This window comes from Empidonax traillii, unplaced genomic scaffold, assembly GCF_003031625.1.
Source record: "Empidonax traillii isolate 1590-97213 ecotype Southwest subspecies unplaced genomic scaffold, ASM303162v1 scaffold196:size3368384, whole genome shotgun sequence".
In the NCBI taxonomy this organism is placed as follows: Eukaryota; Metazoa; Chordata; class Aves; order Passeriformes; family Tyrannidae; genus Empidonax; species Empidonax traillii.
Window position 1 is genome coordinate 2207790 of NW_020955389.1, and position 25609 is coordinate 2233398.

The following is a 25609-nucleotide window of genomic DNA, read 5'->3' on the forward strand; positions in this document are numbered from 1 at the left end:
AATTAAAATCAACTTCTCTTATGTAGGATCCAGAGGAAAAAGTGAAAGAATTTATGGATACTAAACCAACAATGGCTGAGTTTCAAACTCAAATCAGATACTTTTCTGTAAGTATGTTATCTTTAACAAAAATGAACTGTTCAGTTAAATTTTAGTGAAATTAAAAGCTGAACACTTGTGTTTGTCTTAGCAATTAGAAATGCAAATCAGAGAACTGCCCGATCACTGTGCACTGCAGTCAGTGGATATTGCAACAGAGTCATTGAAAATAGCTTTAATTCAGGAATGCCGCTTAAGACAAAGAACATTCGGATTAGCTTTGAATAAAAAGTCTGCCAAAGACATGGATGAAATTTATTCATTCATTGAAAATCTTAGCAAGAGGTTAAACAGACCTGTCCATGACCTTGATGATGTACGAGGAGCAATGGAAGCACTAAAGGAAATCCGAGAGAACGAGATTAAAATTGACATGACGGTTGGACCTATAGAAGAATCTTATTCTGTGCTTCATAAATACAATTTGCTCTTTCAAGATGGAAATACAGAAAGAGTTGATGGGTTGGCCTATGCCTGGAAGAACCTAAACTCACAGGTATAGTAGCTGTATTATTTCTCAAATCGTTATTGTCAGCCCTCTTAACATTGAAATGCTAGAACAAACCTATTTTCCTAATTAAATTTTTTGTACTTTGTTTTCTGCATATTTTTTTTGCCTGATTTTTCTCTTTGTCTGCATATAGGCACAACAGGTTGAGGACTTGCTGCTGAAGGTACAGCCAGACATGAAAACAGATTTACTTAGAGGTGTTCAAAAATTCCAGATTGATACTGCAGAATTTTATGAAGACTATAATGAGAAGTAGGTAACCTGTGGTGCAATACAATTATACTTCATTAGTGATTGTTTGAAAGTGGTGTATCTAAAGGGCTTCAGAAAATAAACACAGCAAAGCCTCACTGTATATACAACACCTGGAAAAAAAGGCCTAATTTCAGATTAATGTAAGGTAGGCACACAGTCTTACTGTCACAGATTCATTACCATTATTTCAATGCTAGAGTCAGTAAAATTCCATAAGACTTACTAGGTTTGGAAAAAAAATTAAATCAAATTCTCAATCCAGATCCAAATTGAAAGGTTTTTCAGGAGTCTAAACTCAACTAAGCACTTCAACAAATATTTAATAATAAAGTATTTAATTAGTGCCTTCAATGTGACTAGAGATTCCAGCTGTGGGTATTTCTAAATTTACTGAGTCTTAGTCTCATTTTTAAACTTACTTTTGCTCTTTTGAAAATTTAGACTGTGGGGTATTTGTGGTTCACTGGACACTCCTACAGTAGCAACAAAGAAGGAAAGACAGGATTCGTCTTGCTGTGGTTATAGGTTATAGGTTATAGTTCTAAGATTCATTCACAGTGTGTGGGTTTTGGCAATGAAGTTAATGTCAGCAGCTGACCCTGGGTACTCACTGTACACCAACAGCTTGTGAGCAGTGTCAAACAGGTTTATGTCAAACAGAATTCAGTTCACACATAGAGCACACACTCCTGGATGTCCTTGGAGAGTATCTGGGGCAGGTGCTTTTGCATTAGTGGTCCAAAAGATGACCACGTGCTTGGCTTCAACCTTCCCTTCACCAGGAGAGAAAGTTTTTGCAGGCACACCAGCAGTGCACTTGAGCAAAAATCTCCAAGTATAGAAACAAGGTGAAATTTGCACCTCAGAGGAACCTGTTGGAGCGCTAAGTTGGTAATGTGGATACATGCATACATAGTGCTGCCTGCAGGTCTGCTCTCAGAGTTGTCCAGAGGAATTAGTGGAAATATCCTGCAGCTGAAACCAGCTGTAGGGATCCTGAGAGCACCCCCTACTACTTAAGGTTGGCCTGGGCTCAGGGCCAACTAAGAGCTAGTGCCTCAGAGAGCTTTCTTCTTCCTTTCGTGACAAAAGACTCCCATGTAGCTCTGCCGGGAGACCTCAGCAGGGCTGACTCACCCTGGGATCTGCTTTTAAGTTGAGACTTCACTGCTTGGCCCCTGACCTACAGCTCCAGCTCTTTTGTGTCTGTGCCTGGCCATGGACCTACTGAACTGAACATGGATCCCACCGCACAGACCCACTTCTCAGGCTGACCTCTGAACAGCCTGGAACCCACTAGACTGTGTCTCATCCTGGCAACCTTCACTAGACCTGCTCCTGACCCTGGCTTACTGACTCATCTTCTCTGCTTGATCTTCATGCTGTGTAATTATTGTGGACTTGTTTAAAGATTGGACTATCGCTTGAACCTGACTACTATCTCCCTGCTCTTCCTGCTGAGGTACTATGGGATCAGGCTGCCTCTGCTGACTGTGTTACTGCTTTCATCTGCTGGTTCCATTTTCCTTCCAAAGCAGCCAGCCTGCTCTGCTTTGTGATCCCCATCTGCCTGAATTTCTCTCTGAAAATAACCATGGCACAACAGAGGGTGGTATACTTAGAGTTCTTATCCCAAAGGATTATGATGTAGCCAAAAAGTGGTCCCAGGAGTGAAATCTGGGGATTGCACCCAGTCCTACAGCTGAGATGTGCTCATTAGGGGAAATAATATGTTTTCTCTTATTTTTCTTATTACTTAATCATGGTTCTAGAAGCAGCTACCAGAGTTTTGACTCCTAAATTCTATATCTGCTATCTTTCCCTTCTTACAATATAGATAAAAATAATTATTAAAACGTATTTTCCAGAATAAACAGAAAATGACAAAAATGAAACATCTGTTAACTACTTTAGCTGTTCGTAATATGTATGATAACCCAGGTGAATTTTATTATTAGAAAACAAATTGGGCTTTCTTTAAGGTACTACTCAGTGTGTAATTTTGGTATGTACTGAATAGATGTGGCACGTTCTCTTTTAGTGTCTTTTGTAAAAATTTCTAGAAAAAATGATAGAAAATATTAAATACTATTCAGTAAGTTTGTTCTGTGTTCTGTTGTTCTGCTTTCTGAAACCCATATGGCTGAAACTTGTACTGAATTTGTTTTGGGTTTTACAGAGGCCCTAGCAAGGAGAATATTCCTCCCCGTGAAGCGAGTGACAGATTACAAATCTTTCAAGCCAAATTTGATGAACTGTGGAGGAAGTATATATCTCTCTCTGCTGGGGAAGAATTATTTGGTCTTCCTATTACAGGTAGTCTCTCATGGGATAGAGATACTTGTTTCTAAGACATTAAATTTTTCTTGTGGTTCTTGCTAAATGCATTCAGTGCCGGATTCATTGTGGAAAAACTCCTTGCAGTAAATTATTATTGTCTTTCCTACAAAAAGCATCTGTGTGAAACTGGTTTTCAGTCTGCACAAACATAAATATCAGGTGGAAAAATATTGCATCTCAGGGTCCAGATGCTTTGCTCTCTTGCTTTTTCTGTTCAGAGCTAAGCACATCTCCTGTAAGTATTCTGCCCTATACAAATTTGGAAAATGTTGCCAAAGAACTCAAATTGTCCCTGCTCCAGTTACATAATGAATTCCCTTGGGCTGTGCAAACTGATCTGTAATATCCTTATGTCTCATAGTCAGACACAGTTCCTTTGGAAGACTGTGGTGTGAACTGAAGTTAGAGCAGAATGCATGATAAGCACTTTAATTTGTGCATACTAAATTAAGCATACTTTCCTGTCTGAGGACATATGAAATAATCACAATATATTTAACTAGGAATTCCATTAAATATGTCCCTTTTTAATGCTTATATTTATATTTATATATTAGAATATTTATATATTCTAGATTTTTATTTTGAAATAATTTGCCATCCCCAACCTCTGCCTTTTAAGTAAATAGTGGAAGTTGAGATAGGAGATGTTTTAGTTCTAGTCTAAAACTGCATCGCGTTTCTTTGCCATTTCATCTACTTTTTCAACATTGTCCCCCTCACAGAGCTAGGTGCAGCATCTCACTTATAGGATTCCATCTACTGTTATAGAAGAATATTTGTTCAAAAGCAGCAATCTAAACAATTACTGTGCATCAAAATCTGATGTTTTTACATAATGTAACTGGACAAGTTTTTCTTACTAGACACCATCTAAAAAACTGCAAGTCAGATTTCATAGATTTCTTAAGTACCATTTTTAGAAATATGCATCTTTTTATGCTTATGAATACATCCATACCTAATTAACACTCACAAATTTCTGATTTTAAAATTTGAAACAGAGTATCCTGAACTACACAAAATTAAACGCGAGCTTTCATTACTTCAGAAACTTTACAGTCTTTATAATGCAGTTACTGCTAGTATTGATGGATACAATGAAATGCTTTGGAGTGATTTAAATATTGAAAAAATTAACAATGAACTTCTGGAGTTTCAAAACAAGTAAGTTGTTTTTTTGTTGAAGTGCATACAATTTTTATTTCTCAGCTCTGTGTGTTAATTAGCTTGTGAAAATTGCTCTGAGAAGCAAAAAACTGTTGGTTTATTTCAAGCTCAGACTTGCTCATATGTTGGGCACAACTGCCCTGTGGTGCAATATGCAGCTAGACTGTGACCTTACTCAGCTAGTCTGAGTCACTTTAGGCTTGTTGGGGTATACTGACATTGTAGGTTGTAGCTTATTTAATAAATAAGGTGCATAAACCTGTGGCAAAGTGGTTGTAAGTATAAATAATTTTCATAGCCGATCTTCATATAGTACTTTATCAGTGATTCAGTTTACAGCTTATTAGTCCGTGATGTTAGAAAGAATTTTGAAGCTACTGTCTGGTTCTGCACATTTGTCTGAATTGTAATTGTTCTTTCAAGAAGGGGAGGTAGCCACACTAAATTCTGAGGGTTTATTTATGAGGTTGGAGAGCAATAATGTTTTCCACATTAAATGCAAAATAACTTCTAGTTGAAACCATGCTTTGCTGAGGTCAGAGAAGTTTTTCTGCTCTGTTGATAAAGATGCATCTCTTGCAGATCCAGACATGGATTCTCCAGTGTGTCCTCAGAGACACTTCACTCACATTTTGGTATTATTCAAGATGTTGAGATCAAATCTGTGTTTTTCATCTCATCCCAAATCTTTGAAAAACATAGGAAAGGTTACTTATGCTCAAGGGTTTTGTTCATAGGGTTTTTTGATTGTGCCATCATTTTAGCAGGGTGCATTTGTGTATACACTGAAGGAGGAAGGTGGAGATTTTCTTCTTTTTCTGGAAAAACTGACTGAACTGCCTTCTAGTACTTACTTTGAAAAAAGCTCCAAAACCTCTTTTTAAAAATAATAGTAGAAATTAATTTATATGAAACATATATACTTCTGCATTTGGACAATGTAAGTCTTGATCTCATTTCAGTAGAATTCTGGAGTCTGCTTAGTGATTTTTTCTATAGCTAATTGTATTTTACAGGTTGGTAGGACTCACTTTATGGTTCCTTCTCCAGAACTTGGAAGGAAGCCATTGCATGGCGATAGTTTTGAGTGATGTGTTTCTCTTTGTACTTCATGTGAGACTTTTTTTTTTTCTCTCAATTGTCGAGCTACTTTGAAGCAAGGTGACTACCAATAGACAGTAAATGCTTGTAATAAAAATCTAACCCAGTACTGTGCTTCCTTTGGCAGCTTGCTAGCATTATTGCTTCAAGCTATTATCTTCAAAGCTGGAGAAATTAAACAGTGTGCAAGGAGTACACAGAAATAGCTGAGATGGTATGCTGTGTTATGAAAGAAGCAGGAATACTGGAAATCAATTAGTTTTTGGCCTAATTTTAAAGATACATGTAGTTCTTTACTGTAGTTTTTGCTACTTCTTTTAAAAATATTAATGTAATAGAAAACCTAGAATCATGAAAAGGAGAATAAAAAAAATGTGAAAACAAATTCTGTTAGAAAGCAATAAAAAGGAGAAATATTTAGACAAAATGCTGGGGTAGAGAGCATTATAGAAGTTTATAAGAACAGCGAGAGGGAAGTTTCCCTTTATATTTTACTGTAATACAGTGTAAAGAGAATGTCCCGTAAATTTTAGAAGGAAACTTAAACCTGTTCAATGGAATAGTTTTTTAACATAATATGCAGGTAATAGAATTTGCTATTAGAAAATATTACTGAGAATAAGACAAAGGAAAAGTTATTTGTGTTTAAAAAATTGCTATTTTCATTACCAAGCTAAGAGATCCTATTTCCAATAGCCATCCTAAGACAAAGTTTGTTAGAATGTTACTTGTAGTGCCTCAGGATAGAAATAGCCAGGAAATGCCTCTTAAAGCCATATCGATACAAGACAGAGTATAATTTCCCATTCTGTATTGCTTTTCTCTAGCCTGTTTAATACATTAATAATATTGTTGGATTCAGGATTAAAGACCATAGCAATTATTGTAGTGCCATGACAGTATGCATATGTTCATCTACCTCTTACTAGCAAGCAGTGAAGAATTTGCATATGCTCCAGCATTGTGTGACAGATCTGCCTGATTTTGAACTGTGAAAAATGGGGAATTTCTTTGAAGGATTTTTTCATTATGAGTTGGTTTTATGCAGCTTTTTAGTTCTGCAACTGAGCTGTAAGGGAACTGCTGTCAGTCTTTGGTCCATAGCTTTGGCAGATGAAAATTGTCATGACTTGTTAGAAGCAAGAGGAGCTGTGACAATTCACAGTACAAGAGGTTCTTGATTTTTAGTTTCTTCTTAAGCTGTGCATAAAGATTTTCTTTAATTATCTTTCATACAAACTATGCATTTTTAATTTTTGAATAAAACAATGGCACAAATAACTTAAGTTCAAACATAGGTTGCACATCAAATTAACTCCCTATAGTTCAAATTGAAATAGAAACCAAACCATTCAAGTGTGATCTGAACTGTCTGTAGCAGCGTTTCCTGCCTGCAGCCACAAGCAATCAGCTATATATAATGCCAGCTTGCAACTGTATTTTTATTTACTGTCTACTGGTCCACTGGTTGAAAAATGACAATATATTGTACTATTAAATGGTAGATTTTACTTATTAAGAATAAAATGTTTCTTCTTTCTTTTTGTGCTTTTTCAAGAATCCGAAAGTTACCAAAAGCATTGAAGGAATGGCAAGCTTTTCAAGACCTAAAAAATAAAATAGATGACTTCACAGAGAGCTGTCCTTTGCTTGAAATGATGACAAACAAAGTATGTTCAGCATAATAATTTGGAGATAAGATTTGTTTGAAAAACTCTACTGAAGGCTATCATATATGACCATAAGATGCTTTCCCTAATTCTTTTTTATAGATAAAGGCAGCTATATTTATGGCAAAAATCTAGTTAGGCTTAGTTACAGAAAAGTAAAACAAAAGACTTAATAATGTGATTACAGGAACTATTAATGCTTTCAGTGGAATGGAAATCTCTTGTATTTGCTGAACAGATGCAGTGGGAAAGTATGTGATCATTCTAGTCCTAAAAATAATACAATTTTTAAAAAATCATCCCTATGGACTTTTCTAGGCAATGTTGTCACGACACTGGGAAAGAATTGCTCAAGTAACTGGGCATCACTTTGATGTTGACTCTGAAAGTTTCTCTTTGAAAAACATAATGGATGCCCCATTATTACAATATAAAGAAGATATTGAGGTACATGTACTCTTCTGGTGGTTTTATTGTTTGTTTGGGTTTTATTGTTCATTTTTAAATTAATAACTTGTGATCTGGGAGTCTGTGATTTTGAAATCCTGTTTCTACTCAGCTTTGTAATGTTAAAAAAGTTGTTTTAGTTGAAGAATTGAATTCCTTTGAAAAAATGGAGCCTTATAGTTGGTAGTAGCACTGATGATTAGTTTATTTCTTTTTTGTTGTGGAGAAGGATTAAGTGGATAGTTGGTATTACACTAATCCCTCCACAGAAGGCCTTCTATTGTTTTAAGGATAGTGTGATTCTGTCATGCTTCTGATTTAGGATCTGCCTACTTTTATATTTTTTTTTCCTTTAAATATCTTATCAGAGAGAAAAAAATAGTTGATGTAAGACTGATCCTGTTAAGTGCTGAAAATCCTTGGAACACAGGAGAAGTGGAGGATATAGGATTAAAGGAGAATGAGGGTTTTTTTTATTTCAAAGTGACTCTTCACAAGAGCACAGAGAGATGAGAAGGCTTATGTAGTGTGCACGAGCTACAAAGCTCTTGTCTCTTCCATTTTAAGGACAGTAGTTATCTGGCAAGTCCATTAGCATCATGCTTACCTTTTACCAGAACAAAGCATAGCTAAAAATAAAGAAGTGAAGCCCCAACAGTTTCTGACTTCAGTTCTGTTGCCACTTAGCTATATCTGTGGTCCCTCCGGAGTAGCTACCTGTTTGATCCACAAAGGAACATGCTTAAGACAAAAACATGAAATAAAACCTCAGCTGTACCCAATTTCCAGACAAGACTTGTGAAAGGTTGAGAGTTCCAGTCTTACACTTCAGGAAACACTTTAAATCTGTGATAGAATCCAATATACTCCTGAACCTGCATTTGGGGTCCAGTCTGAGTAGCTGGTCCTTTTCTCTTTGATGCAATAAGCAGTTTTATGACAGTCCTGTCCTCACTGACTTCAAAAAGTAGTAGACAGTCATGTTGTCCATCTGCATTCTGTTCTTGGACTATTTATTTGGTTTGATTGGTAATGTCTATTTTCCTTAAATCTCTCAGTTAGTTTATTTGATTTCAAATTTTAATACATACAGAGAGGCAAATTCTGCCTGCAGATTCATTGACTCAGTGAATTTTGTGTGTGCAAGGTGCCAGTACTAATGAAGATGGAGTATAGCCCATAAAATGTACCTGTTTCAAGTAGTACTAGAATATAATCTTGTTTGTAGTTTAATAACTTCGTGGTGTATCGATGTATATTTTCATTAACAAGGACTTACACTAAAATCTGGATCTAGCGAGTAAATTTTAATAGTCTTTGTAGCTGTGCTTTGTATTAGTCTTACAGGAATGTAATTTACTATTTTAATTTTACACAGGATATCTGCATCAGTGCAGTTAAAGAAAAGGATATTGAAGCAAAATTGAAACATGTCATCAGTGAATGGACTACCTGTGCTTTCACTTTTGGCCAATTCAAAACTCGAGGAGAACTTCTTCTGAAAGGATCAGATATATCAGAGAAAATGGCTTTGGTGGAAGACAGCCTCATGGTACTGGGGTCGCTCATGAGCAATAGGTACAAAATTTAATAAAAGCACATACTGTGTAAATCTAATCAACCCCCAAAGTAAACAATTATCATTTTTTGTTATTTTTTTTCTCTTTGACTCATGTTCATACAGGTATAATGCACCATTTAAATCCACTATACAACAGTGGGTTCAGAAGTTGACCAATACTGCAGAGATAATTGAAAACTGGCTTACGGTACAAAACCTCTGGATTTACCTTGAAGCTGTGTTTGTTGGTGGAGACATTGCAAAACAACTACCTCAGGTATGCTGATTTGTGATAACAATATGTTGCACCAAGAGATTGCCACATCACAGAGTTTACTCTCCAGTACATATAATGCATATAAGCTTTGTGAGCTCTGCATAGGCAGTTCATAAGAAGCTTTGCCAAACTGGGATCTGTCTGGTTTAACTGCCCAGAACTTGGTTAAACCTACAGAAACAGGATTGTTTGTAATTCAAGCTCAAACATTCCTGTCAGCTTGCAGTATTAGTGAATTATATGATAGTAAAGGGTTCAAAACTACTTAAGGGCACAAAATGGCTGTATCACTTTTGCAATATGTCTCTGTGTGCAGGTATTTATATGAAAGTTATGTAATAATAGAAGGACAAATTTACTGTATGAATGCTGTACTCGCTGGGAATTAGTTTAACAAAGTCCCACAGAGAGATGCAACAAGGCTTGGGAGCTGCATGTGTGCTACTCTGTGTGAACTGTTTCAACCTCTTCCAGAGGCAATTATGACCTTTCATGATAGCAGCTGCAAGAGAGTTAAGGAATGATCTGACTTCCTGCAGGAGAGAAATAGCAGAAGTCATCCTTTTTGTTAAATTTCCTAATTAGGGGTTTTCATATAATTTTAACACACCATAGTTCAACTGGATCAATTAAGTTCTGTAATTTAACAGAACCATGATTATTGGGAAATTACTTGGTGTTATTTCAGGCCACATATAATTAAAGGGTTACAATTTCCCAAATTAACATAAATTTTTGTAAGATAAAGAAAGCTTTCTTAACTGTTGTTTAAGATAACAGTTTTTTTGTTTTTTTTTTTTTTTTTAGTTCAGGAGATATATTTGTGTTGTTAATGCTTATCAGAGAAACAATGAGCAGTTTTTTGCAGATAAATAAATGCTGCAGTGCAGCTGAACCATTTATTAACTGCTAAAACAACTTCTTCCAAGGATGATAGATACATTAACAAATATTCTGGAAAAAAAGCAGTGTGGTGACTGTCTTTAAAGAAGTAGGGGAAGGAACAGCTTGGTGGAGGAGTAATGATAGATGAGTGGGCTTAATTCCAGTTTCTTGATGAATGTTGCAATAAGTAACTGTTAGCATCTGGAAGTTAGCAAGGAGATGAGTAACAATCAGTGTGGATTTGTTAGGAACAAAACATGTCAAACAAATCTAATTTCTTTTTAGGGTGGGTGAGAAGCTTTGTGGATAGAGGAAAAACTGTAGTTGGCATATATCTTAATAGACTTTTGACATTATCTTTGATATACTAGAAAATGAGTTTTAGCTTGCTGGTATGTAAAATGAAGGCAGAAGAGTGGAATGCATAAACAGCAATAACTGATAACGAGAATATTGTACCTGGTTTTGGCCAAAGAAACACACAGACAAATTTGAGACAGCATAGAACAGGGTAGTAAGAATGAGGAATTACCTGGGAAGGATGATGCACAAGAAAAGATTCAACAAACTAGGCTTGTTTGGTTTGAAGAAGAGGAAAAACTGAAGAGAAGATGTGAGAAGTTTTTTTAAAATACAAGAGTTGTTCTCAATAGAAAACAAAAAATGTGTTCTCTATATGTGATTAAGGTTAGATATTAAAACAGTCACCAGTAACAAAGATTGCTTGGAAAGGCTTCTAAATCTCCATCATTGAACATCATTAAACACCTGAAAGACAGATATTTTGGGTATGACCCTGCCTTATGACAGACAGATTGCTTTGGATGATCTTTTGAGCTCTTTTCTAGCTCTCAGATAATTTATGACTCCGTTTTAGTTGTTATAGGTGAATAAAGTTTTTAATGTCAATATACCTAGTGTATAAAATTATTTATTCTTCAGCTCCCAGTTGTCTCCCTTCACCTACTATACCTTACAAGTGCAGCAGCTTCAGACTGTTTTTACTGGTTTTGTTTGTCAAGTGTTACTACTAACGACTTAGGAGACATTGTCTATTGCTATTAGGAAGACTAATTTCTGGGAAGCCTGCTGTTTGAGTTTTCTGATGTGTGTTGGAATCCTTTTATGTGGACAGTTTTGGTGCCCAACAGGAAGTAAAAGACATTTTCAGAGCTGTGTCCCAGTGTAGTCTTTCTCGTGCAGTTTGACCTCTGGTCATTATAAACACTGATCGTCATAAGTATGCCTCGAAATATTAATGCATTAGTCCTGCACAGAATACTTGAACAACAAGGGAAATATTAAACTATTGCCTTGTCTCATGGAATTATTTAATTTTTAGAATGTGACAAACGTGAGGAAAAGCTAATGTATTTATCCTGTACTTCAGGAAGCCAGAAGATTTCAGAACATTGATAAATCGTGGCAGAGAATTATGCACAGAGCACATGAAACATCAAACATTGTGCAGTGCTGTGTTGGAGATGAGACTCTGGCACAGCTATTACCCCATTTGCTGGAACAGCTGGAAGTCTGTCAGAAATCACTGACTGGCTATTTGGAAAAAAAACGGTTAATATTTCCAAGATTTTTTTTCATATCTGACCCTGCTCTTTTGGAAATCCTTGGCCAAGCATCTGATTCTCACACTATTCAGGTACAAGTAATAAAGCAACATGGTTTTATGCTCAATATTACTAAGTGAGGACCATAGAGGATTTTGTTATTTATTTGAGAAAATTTCTTTCACTTACGGGAAGATTTACAGAATCTTCTAATGCAGCATTTAAAGACAAAGTAAGAATTCTATATCTGATCAGTTTATGGAGGTGTTTTGTTTTGTTTTGTTTTGTTTTCTGATTCTATTGTAGGCGCATTTATTAAGTTTGTTTGACAATGTTAACCGAGTGGGATTTCATGAAAAAAACTACGACCAGATTTTGTTGTTTGAATCTCAAGAAGGAGAACAGGTCAATATTATTGAACCAGTTTTAGCTGAGGTAATGAAAATATATATTGAAGTTTTTCATGACTTGATTTAAAGTAGATTTATGTTTTAGAGACCAACAGTATCACATCATGCTATTATTTGACCAGCTGAATGAAAACCTTCCAATGTGAACATCAAGAGCAAACACTAGAAAGGACAGGACATTTGTGTCATTTTGTAACGATTGCTTTACCTGTTTTCTCAGCAGTACTGCTGCGAAGTGTCAAATCCATCACATATGTCTAGAAGGGCAGTGGAGCAGAAAGAGGAAAGGAATCTTTCAAAGATTCGAGAATAACAAAGAGGGGAATGGGAGTATGAAGGACTGGGATAAAAGTCATGTAGAGCTTTTGCCTCTTGTGAATTATTCATAAACTACTTCTCTAATAGTACTTTCTTGTTTATTTCAGGGCAATGTGGAATTCTGGCTAGGTCAGCTGCTGAATGGGATTAGGAAAACAATCCACACCATCATTAGACAGGCATCAGTGGCCATTAACGATTCAGAATTTAAGCTGTATGACTTTCAGACAATGTTTCCTGCACAAATAGGACTTCTGGGAATTCAAATGATCTGGACCAGAGATGCAGAGAAGGCACTGAACAGTACCAAAACCGACAAAAAGGTAGTATTTAATGAATCTTTGGGGATTTATTAAAAGCATTGTTTGTAACAGTGAATATTGTGAAAAGTTAAAATTAACACCTAGGAAAAAGCACAAAGTACTAGTTAATTAACCCGAATAAAAAATAAGCTAGCAGGAAAACAGAATGATATAGAATGTGTTAAGAAGTCACACCTCCTCATTATCTCCCAGCATGTGCTTTAGAATTGTTTCTAATCCTGTGATTTTTCTCTGTTGTTCTGTTACTGCAGTCAGCTTGGAACAGTTTCTCAGTTTGGGAATATAGGGAGTCTTATCCTATTACTTTCCCAAAATCAAATTAGGAAAGAAATAAGAGCTCCCAAACTTTGCGGAAATAACTGTGCTTTGTGGGCATTGGCCTACTCTAGCTGAATGTATTAGATTTTTCAGTGGATGAGCTCTTTTTTTAGGGAGGGGGAAAGAATAACAACAATTTGAGGAGGTGTTTGTTTAATCCCAAACACATGGAGAAGATGCTGTTAACACCAAGGTGTTATTACTAACACTGAATCTATGAAAGGGGAAGGAAAAGGTGTGAATTAAATAGTTGCACATTATCGTTAATCAAGAATGTACAGTGAGATTAAACAAAGAACTAGTAACACCATCCTACCATAAAAGTAAATGCAGGGCAATGGTCCTGTGCTGTACTTTGATACTGAATGAAAGTAAGGACTCTAGACTATGGAGAAGATCATGTAGTGATACATTTTCTACATTGCACAAAGTTTTAGAAGGGTATAGACCTGGTTTTAGAAAGGGTATAGACCACTCCAGTTCATAGGCTAACTAGATGCCAAGATTCTTTTGCATTAACTAGGAAAACAGCTTTTGTTTTGTTTTTTTCTGGGAGGGGGACTGAACCGTGTGTGTATGTTTGGGGGGCAGGGAGGTAATTTAATTCTCTGTTAGTTTTAATGGTGTTTTTAGCATTTTTTTTTTTCAGCAAACAGTGTGAATTTTAGGCTGTGCATATATTTACAGAAAGCTAGTGTGATTGTTCTCCCACAGATTTGAAACAGAAGTATAAATGAGCTGCTCTTTCTGAAACCTCAGTGCTTTAGAATTTATTGTGTACCAGGAGCAGAAGGGCAGAGGCTGATGCTGTTTACATAAGTCAGAATTGTATTTTGTGGAATTTCATAACTTGTCTGGTACCACAAAATAAATTATTATTTTAGCATTGGCATGTAAAATTACACTACGTTTCCCCCCTCCTCTGCTTAGAGGATGTGATAGACCTCCAGGTTCCTATTCCCCCTAAAGAGTAGATACTGCTTGGGCTGATATATAATACCCAAAACCAGAGACCGATGTTTCTAAATGTATGCCGGGATGCAGTCAGCTGAAGCTGTAATGTATAGTAAAAGGAGCAATTGTCTTGGAATAAAATCTTATAATATGACCTGTTCACCTAGATATAACCTTATTATACTCTGTTGGGTAAGAATGCATGCACAGAGGGCAAACTGCAAATCCAAGATTAGGATTCCTAACCTAATAAACAAAAAGCAGAATACAGAGGTCATGTATGTTTGCAAATGTTTATTTACTTTTTATTCTAAACATTGGAAGAACAAATGGTGTTTATATTAATATTTATGTTCTTGCTGTATGGAAAAGGTAATGCACACAACAAATCAGAAATTTTTGGAACTTTTAAATGATTTGATTGACATGACAACACACAATCTGACAAGAATGGAGCGCACAAAATATGAAACTTTAATCACCATCCATGTGCACCAGAAGGATATCTTTGATGATTTGGTAAGTTTTGGCAAAACTTTTAGGAGACTTTTCTGTAGAAGGTTTTGCACATACCAAAAAATGTATCACAAATCTTGCAGTCTCTTCCCTTTGAGTAGCTCTGAAATTAGTTCTGGGATAGAGCATATCAGATTTAGTTTGATTTTATACAAATGTCATGCAGAGATAAGGATGAATTATATATAGATATGTTAGTAAGTTCAGACTTCAATTTTTTAAATGGTTGTTTATACCCATCATGCACAAAGTCACTGTGAGCAAAAGAATTTAACTTTTGTAATTGAACTGTTCCCTCACCTTGAAGATTTAATGCGTAATATGATTGAAATGTCAGCGTAAAAAAAAGTCCATTTACTACTGCAATCAATCATGTAATTTCCAGGCCAACCTATGTATTGATTTAAGGTAATAGTTATTCAAAGGTAAAAGCAGCGAGGCTCCATATATTTGAAAAGAGTAGCAAAAAAACCAGAACAGATATTTTAGATTTTTTAATAACTGAGTAACATCAGGCTTTCTTTAGATAACTATATTGAATAATTGAAAGTATAATTATAAAAATAGAAGTAGAATAATTTTCAAAAAGCTTATGTGATGCAAAGCCCAATAATTCAATACGAGATTGCTTAATTTATGCATATGTTAGGAACATAAAAATTAAGTGCATGTATAAAGAAAGATAGAATATAATAAAGAAGAATACTAAAAACTAGAAAGAAAACTGCTGGCTCCTAAGATAGGCATGGGGTTTTATCCTCTGACTGTAGTTTGGAATTTATTTTCATCATTATCTTCTTAATTGGACATTTCATTATAAATTAATTCAGTGTCATATTATAATAAAATTAAGTCACACAAAACTGGTTAAATTTATAGGGCCTGTATGTGAAATAAAAAGTCAGGAGCGAGTCCAAAACTGGGCAAAGGGTTCTTGATTGGTGAAGTAATATTACTCTTCTCTATTAAAACATTCTGTTCTCTGCTAAACATATCCTTTTGTGGTTGAGATAAAGTACAAGGAAGTGGCTGAAATTCCAGAACCTCCTCTTTACATTATACTGTGTTTGTGAGGCCAATAAATACGATTACACAGTCTGTAAAAGGCTGGTGGTTTTGAGATCATGTGTCCAAAATATTGAATCAAGATTTATTAATATACCACAAATTTAAATATGTGTGTGACAAGTACATACTAAAAAAATAGACCCCAAATATAGCACATAGACATGTATACAATGAATTCAAATGTTTTCTACAATTTAATATTTCTGTGAGTAATGGCACAGATACCATACAGTGTAACCAGTATTGTTTCTTCATTTTTGAAGAAGTTTTCCATCACTGTTCTTCGGAACAGCTTCTCTGTAAGACACAATTCATAATCTCTGCGTACAATACAGAGTAAAATCAAAGTGGTCAGGAGGTTTAGAGCATGTCATAGACAGGTTTGGAAAGATAATTCTCATGTCTTGACTCCCAACAGGTTCTGTGCTCATTTTTTCAGGTCACGAATTTGTATGAAGTAGGCTTTTTATTTCGGTATGGAATTTAAGATTAATTTTTTTGTATGGTTTATTTCTGTATTAATGATTTTTCTTTTCCATTATAGGTCCGTATGAACATTAAATCTCCATCTGATTTTGAATGGCAAAAACAATCTCGATTTTATTTTCTTGAAGACTTGGATAAATGCATTATCAAAATCACTGATGTAGAGTTCACCTACTGCAATGAATACCTGGGGTGCACAGACAGGCTTGTAATAACTCCCTTAACTGACAGGTAGTTATAAAAAGAATGCAGTGCACAGTATTGGAGCTAAGATTTAATTCCTTTGACTTAATTCCCTTAACTTGTGTGTGTGTCAGAATTAATTAGGTTGCACTACAGTGCTGCATTATCACTGGTGAACAGCAGAGGCCAGTGCTCATATGTTCAGCTATCGAGAGTTGACTTCATTTTTAGTGTTTTCTCGAGCTACATGAGGTGTGATAGGCATTGAAAAACTTATTTGTGCTCAAAATAAATATACCTGAACTTCATACGCTTCACCAGCCTAAACAGAGTAGATCTAAAACCCAATATATTACTGCTTTCAGTAAGGTAGTAGTTGCATGAGAATTTGGTATTATGGTAAGTGATTCATTTGAAGTCATCCTGGAGGAAAAAGCAGTAACTCAGGACATAGCATTGAGTAACTAGTGGCAGGATGGTTTTAAACAAGGTCTATAGAGAATTATAGGACTACAAACAGAGAAAAATCTCTGAAGGCAAACATAAGGAGAATTTTTTGTTGCTGAAATATTAGTTATACAGCAGAGTTCAAACTCCATTAGTGCCTATTTTCCTAAAGTAGTTGGTTAGTGCTTCAGCTAGGCTAGAGGCAGGGGTGTTTGCTATGCCAGAGCTTGTTCTTTTGGATGTGGATAAGAATGTCTAAAAACTGTGCATATTCAGTAATTTATGGAATCATAGAATGGTTTGGACTGGAAGAGACATTAGAGATCATCTAGTTCCAACCCCCTTGCCATGGCCTGGGACACTTTCCACTAGACTAGGTTGCTCAAAGCCTCATCTTGGATACCTGTCTTTTAATATGTAACACACATCTGCCAAAATGTATGTTATGCATCCTACTGTTCCTATGTTAGATTAGAAGTCAGTTTGCAGCAGTAAACATGCAATGGATTAGGGGATATGGCAGCATTAACATGCTGACAATATTTTTTGCCTATCAGGACAGCCTGTATCAAGATAATATTGTCATTCAAAATTTATTCACAGAATTAAAATGCAACTAGGGAAATGTCACAGCACCAAGCCGGCCAGAATTCAAAAGGTGTTTGGACAATGCTCCCAGACACACTGTGTGGTTTTTGTGTTTGTTCTTTGCAGAGCCAGGAATTGGACTCAAAGACCCTTGAGGGTCTCTTCCAAATAAGGAATTCTACAAGGTGCTGTGTCACATGAGATTTAAAACTAGCACAGGGTGACATGATTGAAGAAACTGAGGCATTTGATAATAATAACAACAAAAAAGAACAGGTGTATCTGTCTTTGGACAAACCTGGAAGAGCCAATCAAAGCTGCAGGGATTGGAGGCTATCCATTGTCACATGTTGAAAGGGTATTTGAAGCAGAGGTGTTTTTTAGTGTTAGCACAGGAAACTTAAGCAATGTTACATAAGAACAGATTTTCTTCCCCTTATGGGCTTTTTCCATTTTAGTATTTTTAGTATTGCTATATGGAGTTCTATAAGCTTCTGAAAATTTTCAGGTAATGGTATCTTTGCTTTCCAAAGCTTGGAGTCAAATGCTCTTTGGCTATTATTTCATGTACAGAGAGATTCCCGAAGCATTCCTGATTCACATTGCATTAAGATAGTGGCACTGAAATTAAATTCTCCTAAACATCGTGTCAGGCACAGTCCATGTCATGGCAGATACTGAAAAATTTAATGGAAGTTCTGTATAGGGCTTGTACTATATATACAGTTTGTCCTTACCTCATTTTCAGTAGCAGAATTGCTAGGACTGGTATTTTTTGTGAATTAACTGACCACCTGTTAACTGAACACTGAGTAATAAGGTGACAAAGCCTTCTTACTGCTATTATACTAGAATGAGTACTCTTTTGTTTCATATGAAGTGGTACTGGGTGGTATCATTTGGCTTTCTTTCAGTGCCTATTTTATCTCCCCACACGTATCATAAAGCTATTGAGTTTTGGAGTGTTAAAATGGGGTTACTGTAATTTTGGAGCATAGTAGGTTAGAACAACAGTCTTCCTACACCCTTCAGTAGCCTCCACACCATCTGGGGAGGCTGTGACTTAAACCTGAGGATCTCAGCCCAGGATGGAGGCTGAAGCATAAGATCATCCTAGGGCTTATGGATTCCCCCAGTCTTCCCTCTTGTGCATTACCCTCCTGGAACTCAAAGACCTCATATGACTGGCAGCACTGCTGTGGTTTGGCATGCTGGTAGAGAAATGTCAGGAACAGTGGCTGCTTCCAGCCTGTGTGCCTTCCTATTGTCAGATCAGAGAGCCCATCCTGTGTGCTCTGGGGAGAGGAGGATGGGGAAGAAGGTAGAAATCCAGTGGGTCTGGGTGCTGCAGAGTGAGGCTGAGTCATGGAAGGAGGCATATGATACTGTGAATAAATCACAATAGTACAGTATTTTAGTATTCAGCATTTAGAATTGACCTGTGGATTTCCTGGGCTGTTGCAGTCATCACTGTGCTGGATGGATGCTTTTCTGCAGGTGGATTGAAGTTGGTACCTGGTAGCTCAGGTTCACTGTGCCCAAAGGCAACAACTGAGGGCTTACCACACGGAAGCGCAGCCATTTCTGCCCCCATCCCCAGCTCTGTATAATACAACTATTGTGTTTGCTTTAATGGACTTGAAGTAATTAATAGTAGAAAAAGATTCATAGGTCTCTTTATGCTGTCTTTAGGTGTTACATCACTCTGGCACAGGCCCTGGGCATGAGCATGGGTGGCGCACCAGCAGGACCTGCAGGGACAGGGAAAACAGAGACAACTAAAGACATGGGCAAGTGCCTGGGAAAGTATGTTGTTGTTTTCAATTGTTCAGACCAAATGGACTACAGAGGACTTGGTCGTATCTATAAAGGTAAGAAAATATCTGGTTTGTTCATTTTAGAGTTATAAGTTTTTGTCTTTTTGGTAGTGAATTAACAATGATAAGTAGGGTATTTTTATCTCTGTTTCCTCTTATTTCCAGGCACTCATCAACTTTATCTGATATTTGATTATTTCTCCTTGGGTTTTTCCCCCTTTTTCTTCCTGCATGTTTTCCAGGGGTTTTTTTGGTGGTTTGTTTGTTTGTTTGTTTGTTTTTAAATATTATTGAAGGATGTTTCCTATCTATGCCTTCTTTTCCTTTTCCATGTTAATAATTTCTACTGTTTGGGGTCTTTTTTGATGCCTCTATCACAGTCATTCCAAGAGGGGGCGATATTTACCCCTCCTTTGCCATTTTTGTGTCAAAGGACACAATCATATACGAAGCTCAAGGAATGTTGTGCAAGGTAGAGAAATAGGCAAAGGGGTGCATTTTCTTATTTCAAACTCTAGAACTTTTTTGAAACCAGGAAAATGAGATAGTGGTCAAACTGATAACTTTCTTATACATAACTACTATTGTTTAAATGGACAGATAGATCACAGAACACCACCATTTTCTGTGAGTGGTGGAACACAGGTTATCATAATTTTCACCACTGTGATATCTCCTGAAGGCTAAAATATATCCTGGAGACAATTTCTAGTTTTAATTATGAAGTCAGCAAAGCTGACCAAAATTTTTTAAACAGAGGAATATTTCTAAGCTTGAAACTGAACTACCTGTGCATGTGAATACCTTCAGTCAAGGTCACAAGTTTCTCAAAGCATCTCTTGTAACCCCCAGAGCTTTGTGTCAGCTTCTAGTTGCACGTCTTTTATCATGTGTGCGGACCTTTAGTGTCACAGGTTTATTTTAATCAATGGTAATAAACAGAAGAGGGTTTGGACTCGCTTGCTTACTGACTAAATATGAATGTGCTCATAACATCAAATGAAGTAATTTACTAGGTGTCTGCTTTACCTGAAGTCATCAGTCCACAGCAAGGATATCAGACTTTGTTTCTCATTGGAATGGGTTTGTCTTTGATCTCACCAAGCTGTTGTCATCTTCTTCTCTGTTTCTTCTGTAAGAACGTCCGTATCTCTTTGTTAGCACCTTTTCTCCTGACTCCTTGGTGATCCACTTTTTCTATTAAAAACTTCTATTAAACTGTTTGTGACTTGTATCAATTCAGATATCTAGACTCTGTATCCTTGCTTTGTTTCTGCCTTCTTATCCTGACCACTTTGGTAACTTATTCTTTCCCATTTCAGATTGAGGTCTTGCTGAGAGTCAGGTTTCCTAACTCCAAGCAGCAGGTGGCATTACAGAACAAGTGATTTTTTTTTTCCTTTCCCAAGGAAAAATTATTCAGTTAGAACTGAACCTCACCATTCTATAGAGAAATTGCTTTCAAAACCCTTGAAGATACAGACAATAAGTGTAAGAGACAATATTATACAGAACTGAGTTTTCTAGTTAAAAAATATCCAGTTTTAGAACTTTTCCTTGTGGCATCCCAAAGAGTAGATATTTATGTTTAATAAACAAAGTAAAAAAAAACCCACTCTTTTGGGGGTTCTTTTTAGAATGGGTCCTAGGAGTCATATGACATGTAACAAAAGGGACAACTGCTTTTGAAAAATATCTGCCATAATTTTTTTATTAGGGAGCAGCAAGAATGGGGCAGCTCTATGAGGGAAGACAAGCCAGGGTGACTACCATAATGGCAGGGGCAGGAACTTCACTCACCAGGGCACAGTCCCACAGTACCTAAACAAGGCAGGTTGTTGACAGCTTATTCCGTCAGCTGTCCACTGACCATCAGATAAGGTGAAATAACCAGCTGAATCCAGGATCCATCTAGGAAGTTCAATCAGAAACAGCAGCAGGCAGGACTGGAGGTAAGACCTGTGGAGTTCTGGAGTCCTCCAGGAAGCTCAGTCAGAAGTTCAGCATAAGAGAAAATAGGACTGTGCACAGCCCTACACACAACACAGTTCAGACATGCCTGAGCTGAAATGGAACTCTTGGACTGCAGAACGGAGTGTGGGTAGAAGCCTCAGGTAAGGCTGGTCAGGGCAATTAAGGCCTCCTGTTGCATCCAAGGCCCTCATATTCCACACACAACAGGGAGAACATCAGTTGAAGGACTTGCTGCCACACCAGTGAAGTCAAGGAACATTCTGCATTTTTTTTAAAGACAGTAGGATTGGATATTTCATGTTTTAAATTTCATAACTCTCTATAGAATTACTTTAATCTTTGTCTCATTATGGCATTGTGGTATTTGTATATATTCCATTTACCTTTAAATTTTTTAATTAAGTCCATGAGACTTTTTATTCTCTTCAAATTCTTTTCCCTTGGAGTATCTTTTTCCTTATAGTATCACAGAAGCAGTTTAGGAGAAGATTACATATGGAATGGAGATGAATTTCAAGGGAGGTCTGCAGTATTACCCTGGCTGAATCAATTTTTAAGGAGCCAATTTTGGCTATACTACCACTGGTTTTGATCTGGTTTGACACTTCTAATTTTGTTAAAGAGTTCTTCCAAAATTACACAGATAAAAAAGATCAAGAATATTAAAAGAATATTGAATACGAAAAAAAAGCACAAAACATGAATGTAAAAAAATAAACATAAAAGTGGCCTCAAGAGGGTTTGAATTAAGATGAGAGTTCCTAGAGGAACACCTTAAAGGGCAAGAGAAGATAAGACGAGGAAAAGTAGAGGGAAGGGAAGTAGGATAATATGAGCAGAACAGGTCAAGCAAAGACAAGAGAAGAAAAACATGAAAGAGAAAATAAGACAAAGTGAAAAGGTATGTCTTCATCATATTATTATTGATTTTTTAGTACTTTCTCTTCAATTAGCTTAAGTGTCTTAAGGAATTATCTTTATAAATAAACCACCCATTGATTTATTTTAGCAGTGCTATAGGCTTTGATATAGAAGATATGGGGATTTGAGGGAGCTCTGGGCCTAGTTTTTCAACACTGCAAACACACAGATGCCTTTTCTTGGATATATGCTTTTTCCTGGATTTAGCAATGCCTTCTACTGGCTTAAGCCAAGCAGAGCTCCACCAGTGAAATGAATTAAAACCCCTCTGAATATTTGTAGGTACTGACCCAGACTCTTGCTGGCCCCAAGCAATAGGAAATACTAGTCCAGAGTGGGATTTGGGAAGGGAGAGATGGCATCCATGAAGCTCCTGCATAGACTTAGTAGCCTTTTCTCTTGTGAAATGGATGTGGAATAGCAGAGGATTACACAGTTTTCCCACTATTGCTCTGGAAAGCTGCCACTGTCCTATTTCAATACTAGTAACGTGACACAGAAGGAATACTTTACTGTCCCAGAAGCCATTAATTTCGTGATATTTATGCGTAATACTGTCTGTCTAGAACTCCATGGCCAGTTCCAAATAACAGTTCTAAGTGTGAAATCAGATTCTTCTCTCTAGAACAGCAGGATGCTAATCTCCAACAATTTTTTAACTATGAATTGCTATAAAATACTACAATGCTTCTGTCAGAAATGTAGTGATCTCTATTTGATTTTGTGCTTTTCATGTAGGTAGGTATCTCTCAAGCTCAACTTTGACAATTTCACCCCCTGCATACATGAGTTTCTATGCTATATGTGTATTTATGCTGCTAAGTACTATATTATTGAACACTTTCTGCCTTATGGTTGCTATAGAAGTCTGGAATTCTTTGTAAAGAAGTTTGTGTATCTTTCTTTCAAGCAGTGATTCTTTTTCTGTGTGTCATTAATGCTCAGCCAAATTTATTTTGGTTTTACTTCTCGTTTTACTCTGTGTTCACCTTCCCTGTTCTTCTCATGTTACATTAAGCTGTATAGAACATGCTCTATTTTATATATAAATTACTCTTCTTTGATCTGATATTTTAACAAAATATTTTCCTTTTTTCTTTTTTTTTAGGTTTAGCTCAGTCAGGTGCATGGGGTTGCTTTGATGAATTTAACCGCATTGATCTTCCAGTTTTATCAGTAGCGGCTCAGCAGATATATATTGTACTTCAGTGTAAGAAAAAAAAGAAACCTCAGTTCACTTTCACTGATGGTGATGTTGTTGACATGGACAGAGAATTTGGTATATTTCTGACTATGGTATGTCTGTAAATATGTGTAAATGGCATCTTTCCCATTTCCTATTGAAATTTATACCTGTTGAAATCATTGGGACTGTCTTTTAGAAAATATTGAATGCAATTTGAACAATGATTTGGTAAAATAATAAAGATATTATTTTCTCTTGCCTCATTTTTAAACTGGAACTTAGGACTTGAGGTATGCAATTAACTACGTATTTTAAGGACTTTTTTAGTTGCATATTTGAAAGATTGAGATTAAACTCAACCTTCTCATATTTTTGGTCAAAGTCTGTCAAAGTAAACCAGAAGTAGTTGACCGCTACAAGGACTGTAGTTGGTCTGGTCAGTATTTTACCACCTGTGAAGAACTTTTGACAACAGTCCTACAAGACAGCATGAGGGAAGCCAACCTCCCACTGGTTCACTGGCCTTCTGAAGATTTATCTTTGGTGCCTGTGGACTGCTTCTAGCAGTGCAGGAGGCAAAGCTGCAGGAAAGTATAAGAATACCCTAAAAGCATCTTTGTATCTCCCTCTCCTCAGCTACCTACAAACCAAAAACTCAAAATAGGCGCATTTGTCTTTATTTTAGGGTGTACTACCTTTGAAAAGGACTCAATGTTATCACTGTAATTTGAAAAGAGGGCAAATTAGTAGCATACAAAGACCATGTGAAGACAGTTTGTAAAGAGCTGGAAGGGTTTAAGAAGTTATCACTGCACAGTTAGTGACTGTTGTCACAACTGAGCCATGCAGTAGTCACATGAATGACTTAGACATCTTCAGTGAGAGGTCAGATCCATTAGTTTAAATTATATTCAGCAATGGCTTGCGCTGCCTGACTGACTTTACACTGAAATGGTCTGGGAATTCTCACTGGGGACAGTAACTTCCAATGCTGGAACACTATCAAGACCCTGAGGAAGTAACCATATAAAACAGCTCCAACGAGATTTGTAAAGGGTTGTCTGTCTATATCTGTGTGCCTTGGACATCTCCAAATAACGTGAGATTCCCCATACTTTATAAACTGTAGTATTGAGGCATCTGTGTAGTTATGTGTGATTGTGACATGCTCAAGTTACCATTTGTAATCTCACATGTGCTTCTGTGTTTGCCAAATAATTATCAGAGAAGATAAACCTTCCTATTCTGCTTCCATTATATAATGTTTTGGTTTATATACTGTATTTTTTTAGAACCCTGGCTATGCAGGACGACAGGAACTTCCCGAAAATCTGAAGATTCAGTTTCGCACAGTTGCTATGATGGTGCCTGACCGTAGCATTATTATGCGAGTCAAACTGGCAAGTGCTGGTTTCCGAGACAACCAAGTCCTTAGTCAAAAATTCTATACACTCTACAAACTGTGTGAAGAGCAGTTATCTAAACAGGTAAAATAAATATTTTTTCCAACTGTAAGCTGTCACTGGAACAATATATAGACAATATACTTTAATAGAATATGCAATTATTTTCACACTTATGAGCCTGTTCATTTTTTAGGGTTTTCTATTTCGTGTTCCAGGAACAGAGTCTGAAATGATCATGTTCTTTTTATTTTTCACAGTAAATTGAGTACTAAAGGAAGTTTGATTTGTGATTCTTAAGCAGAGTGCAGTTACTGGAGAAGTTATGAGGAATGGTGTACATTGCTCTGCTGAACTTTCTGGAGTACACATTTTTCAGTGTCTCCACTTTTGAAGGCTAGATCTATTGAAGAGGCAGTGTAAGAATTGTAAATAACTGAAGAACATCTACAAGGCACTGTCTTGCCTAGTGCTACTAGAAACAGAAAAGTGCTGTTCTGTTTGGTATGGTGTGTATATAAGTAGAAAAAAAAATAGTTCTTGCCTTTTGAATACCCTGTGCTGGCTGTCCACTAGAGGGTCTCAATGAGAAATCACATGAATGGTACATACATTATGGCTCAAATGCCTGCACTGGTTGGATCCTGAGGAACCTGGGCATATTGACTACATTCTCCACATAATCCATCCATTATTTGATTTCAGTTCTATACCACGTATTTATTAGTCATTATATCAATTTCCATGTAGAATCTTGGACAATAGCAGGATAAGGTAATGGTGCATCATATTTAGTGCATCAGAGTTAAAACAAAA

At 36.5% G+C, this 25609-nt stretch overlaps 1 protein-coding gene across 6 annotated transcripts in view; it reads left to right on the forward strand.

Moving 5' to 3' along the window:
- LOC114058971 (dynein heavy chain 5, axonemal-like) overlaps positions 1-25609 on the forward strand; it is a 157743-nt gene that overhangs the window by 33819 nt on the left and 98315 nt on the right. For 5 of the 6 annotated variants that reach the window (XM_027886895.1, XM_027886897.1, XM_027886898.1 and 2 more), the window contains exons 27-43: positions 27-107; positions 191-595; positions 744-862; positions 3045-3181; positions 4210-4372; positions 7035-7146; positions 7465-7593; positions 8972-9171; positions 9278-9431; positions 11707-11973; positions 12188-12316; positions 12717-12932; positions 14577-14723; positions 16333-16505; positions 19185-19363; positions 23313-23500; positions 24683-24877. In XM_027886895.1, the coding sequence (XP_027742696.1) occupies positions 27-107; positions 191-595; positions 744-862; positions 3045-3181; positions 4210-4372; positions 7035-7146; positions 7465-7593; positions 8972-9171; positions 9278-9431; positions 11707-11973; positions 12188-12316; positions 12717-12932; positions 14577-14723; positions 16333-16505; positions 19185-19363; positions 23313-23500; positions 24683-24877 (2994 nt within the window). The remainder of the gene's footprint in view (positions 1-26; positions 108-190; positions 596-743; positions 863-3044; positions 3182-4209; positions 4373-7034; positions 7147-7464; positions 7594-8971; positions 9172-9277; positions 9432-11706; positions 11974-12187; positions 12317-12716; positions 12933-14576; positions 14724-16332; positions 16506-19184; positions 19364-23312; positions 23501-24682; positions 24878-25609) is intronic. The other variant, XM_027886899.1, reaches the window with a different exon arrangement.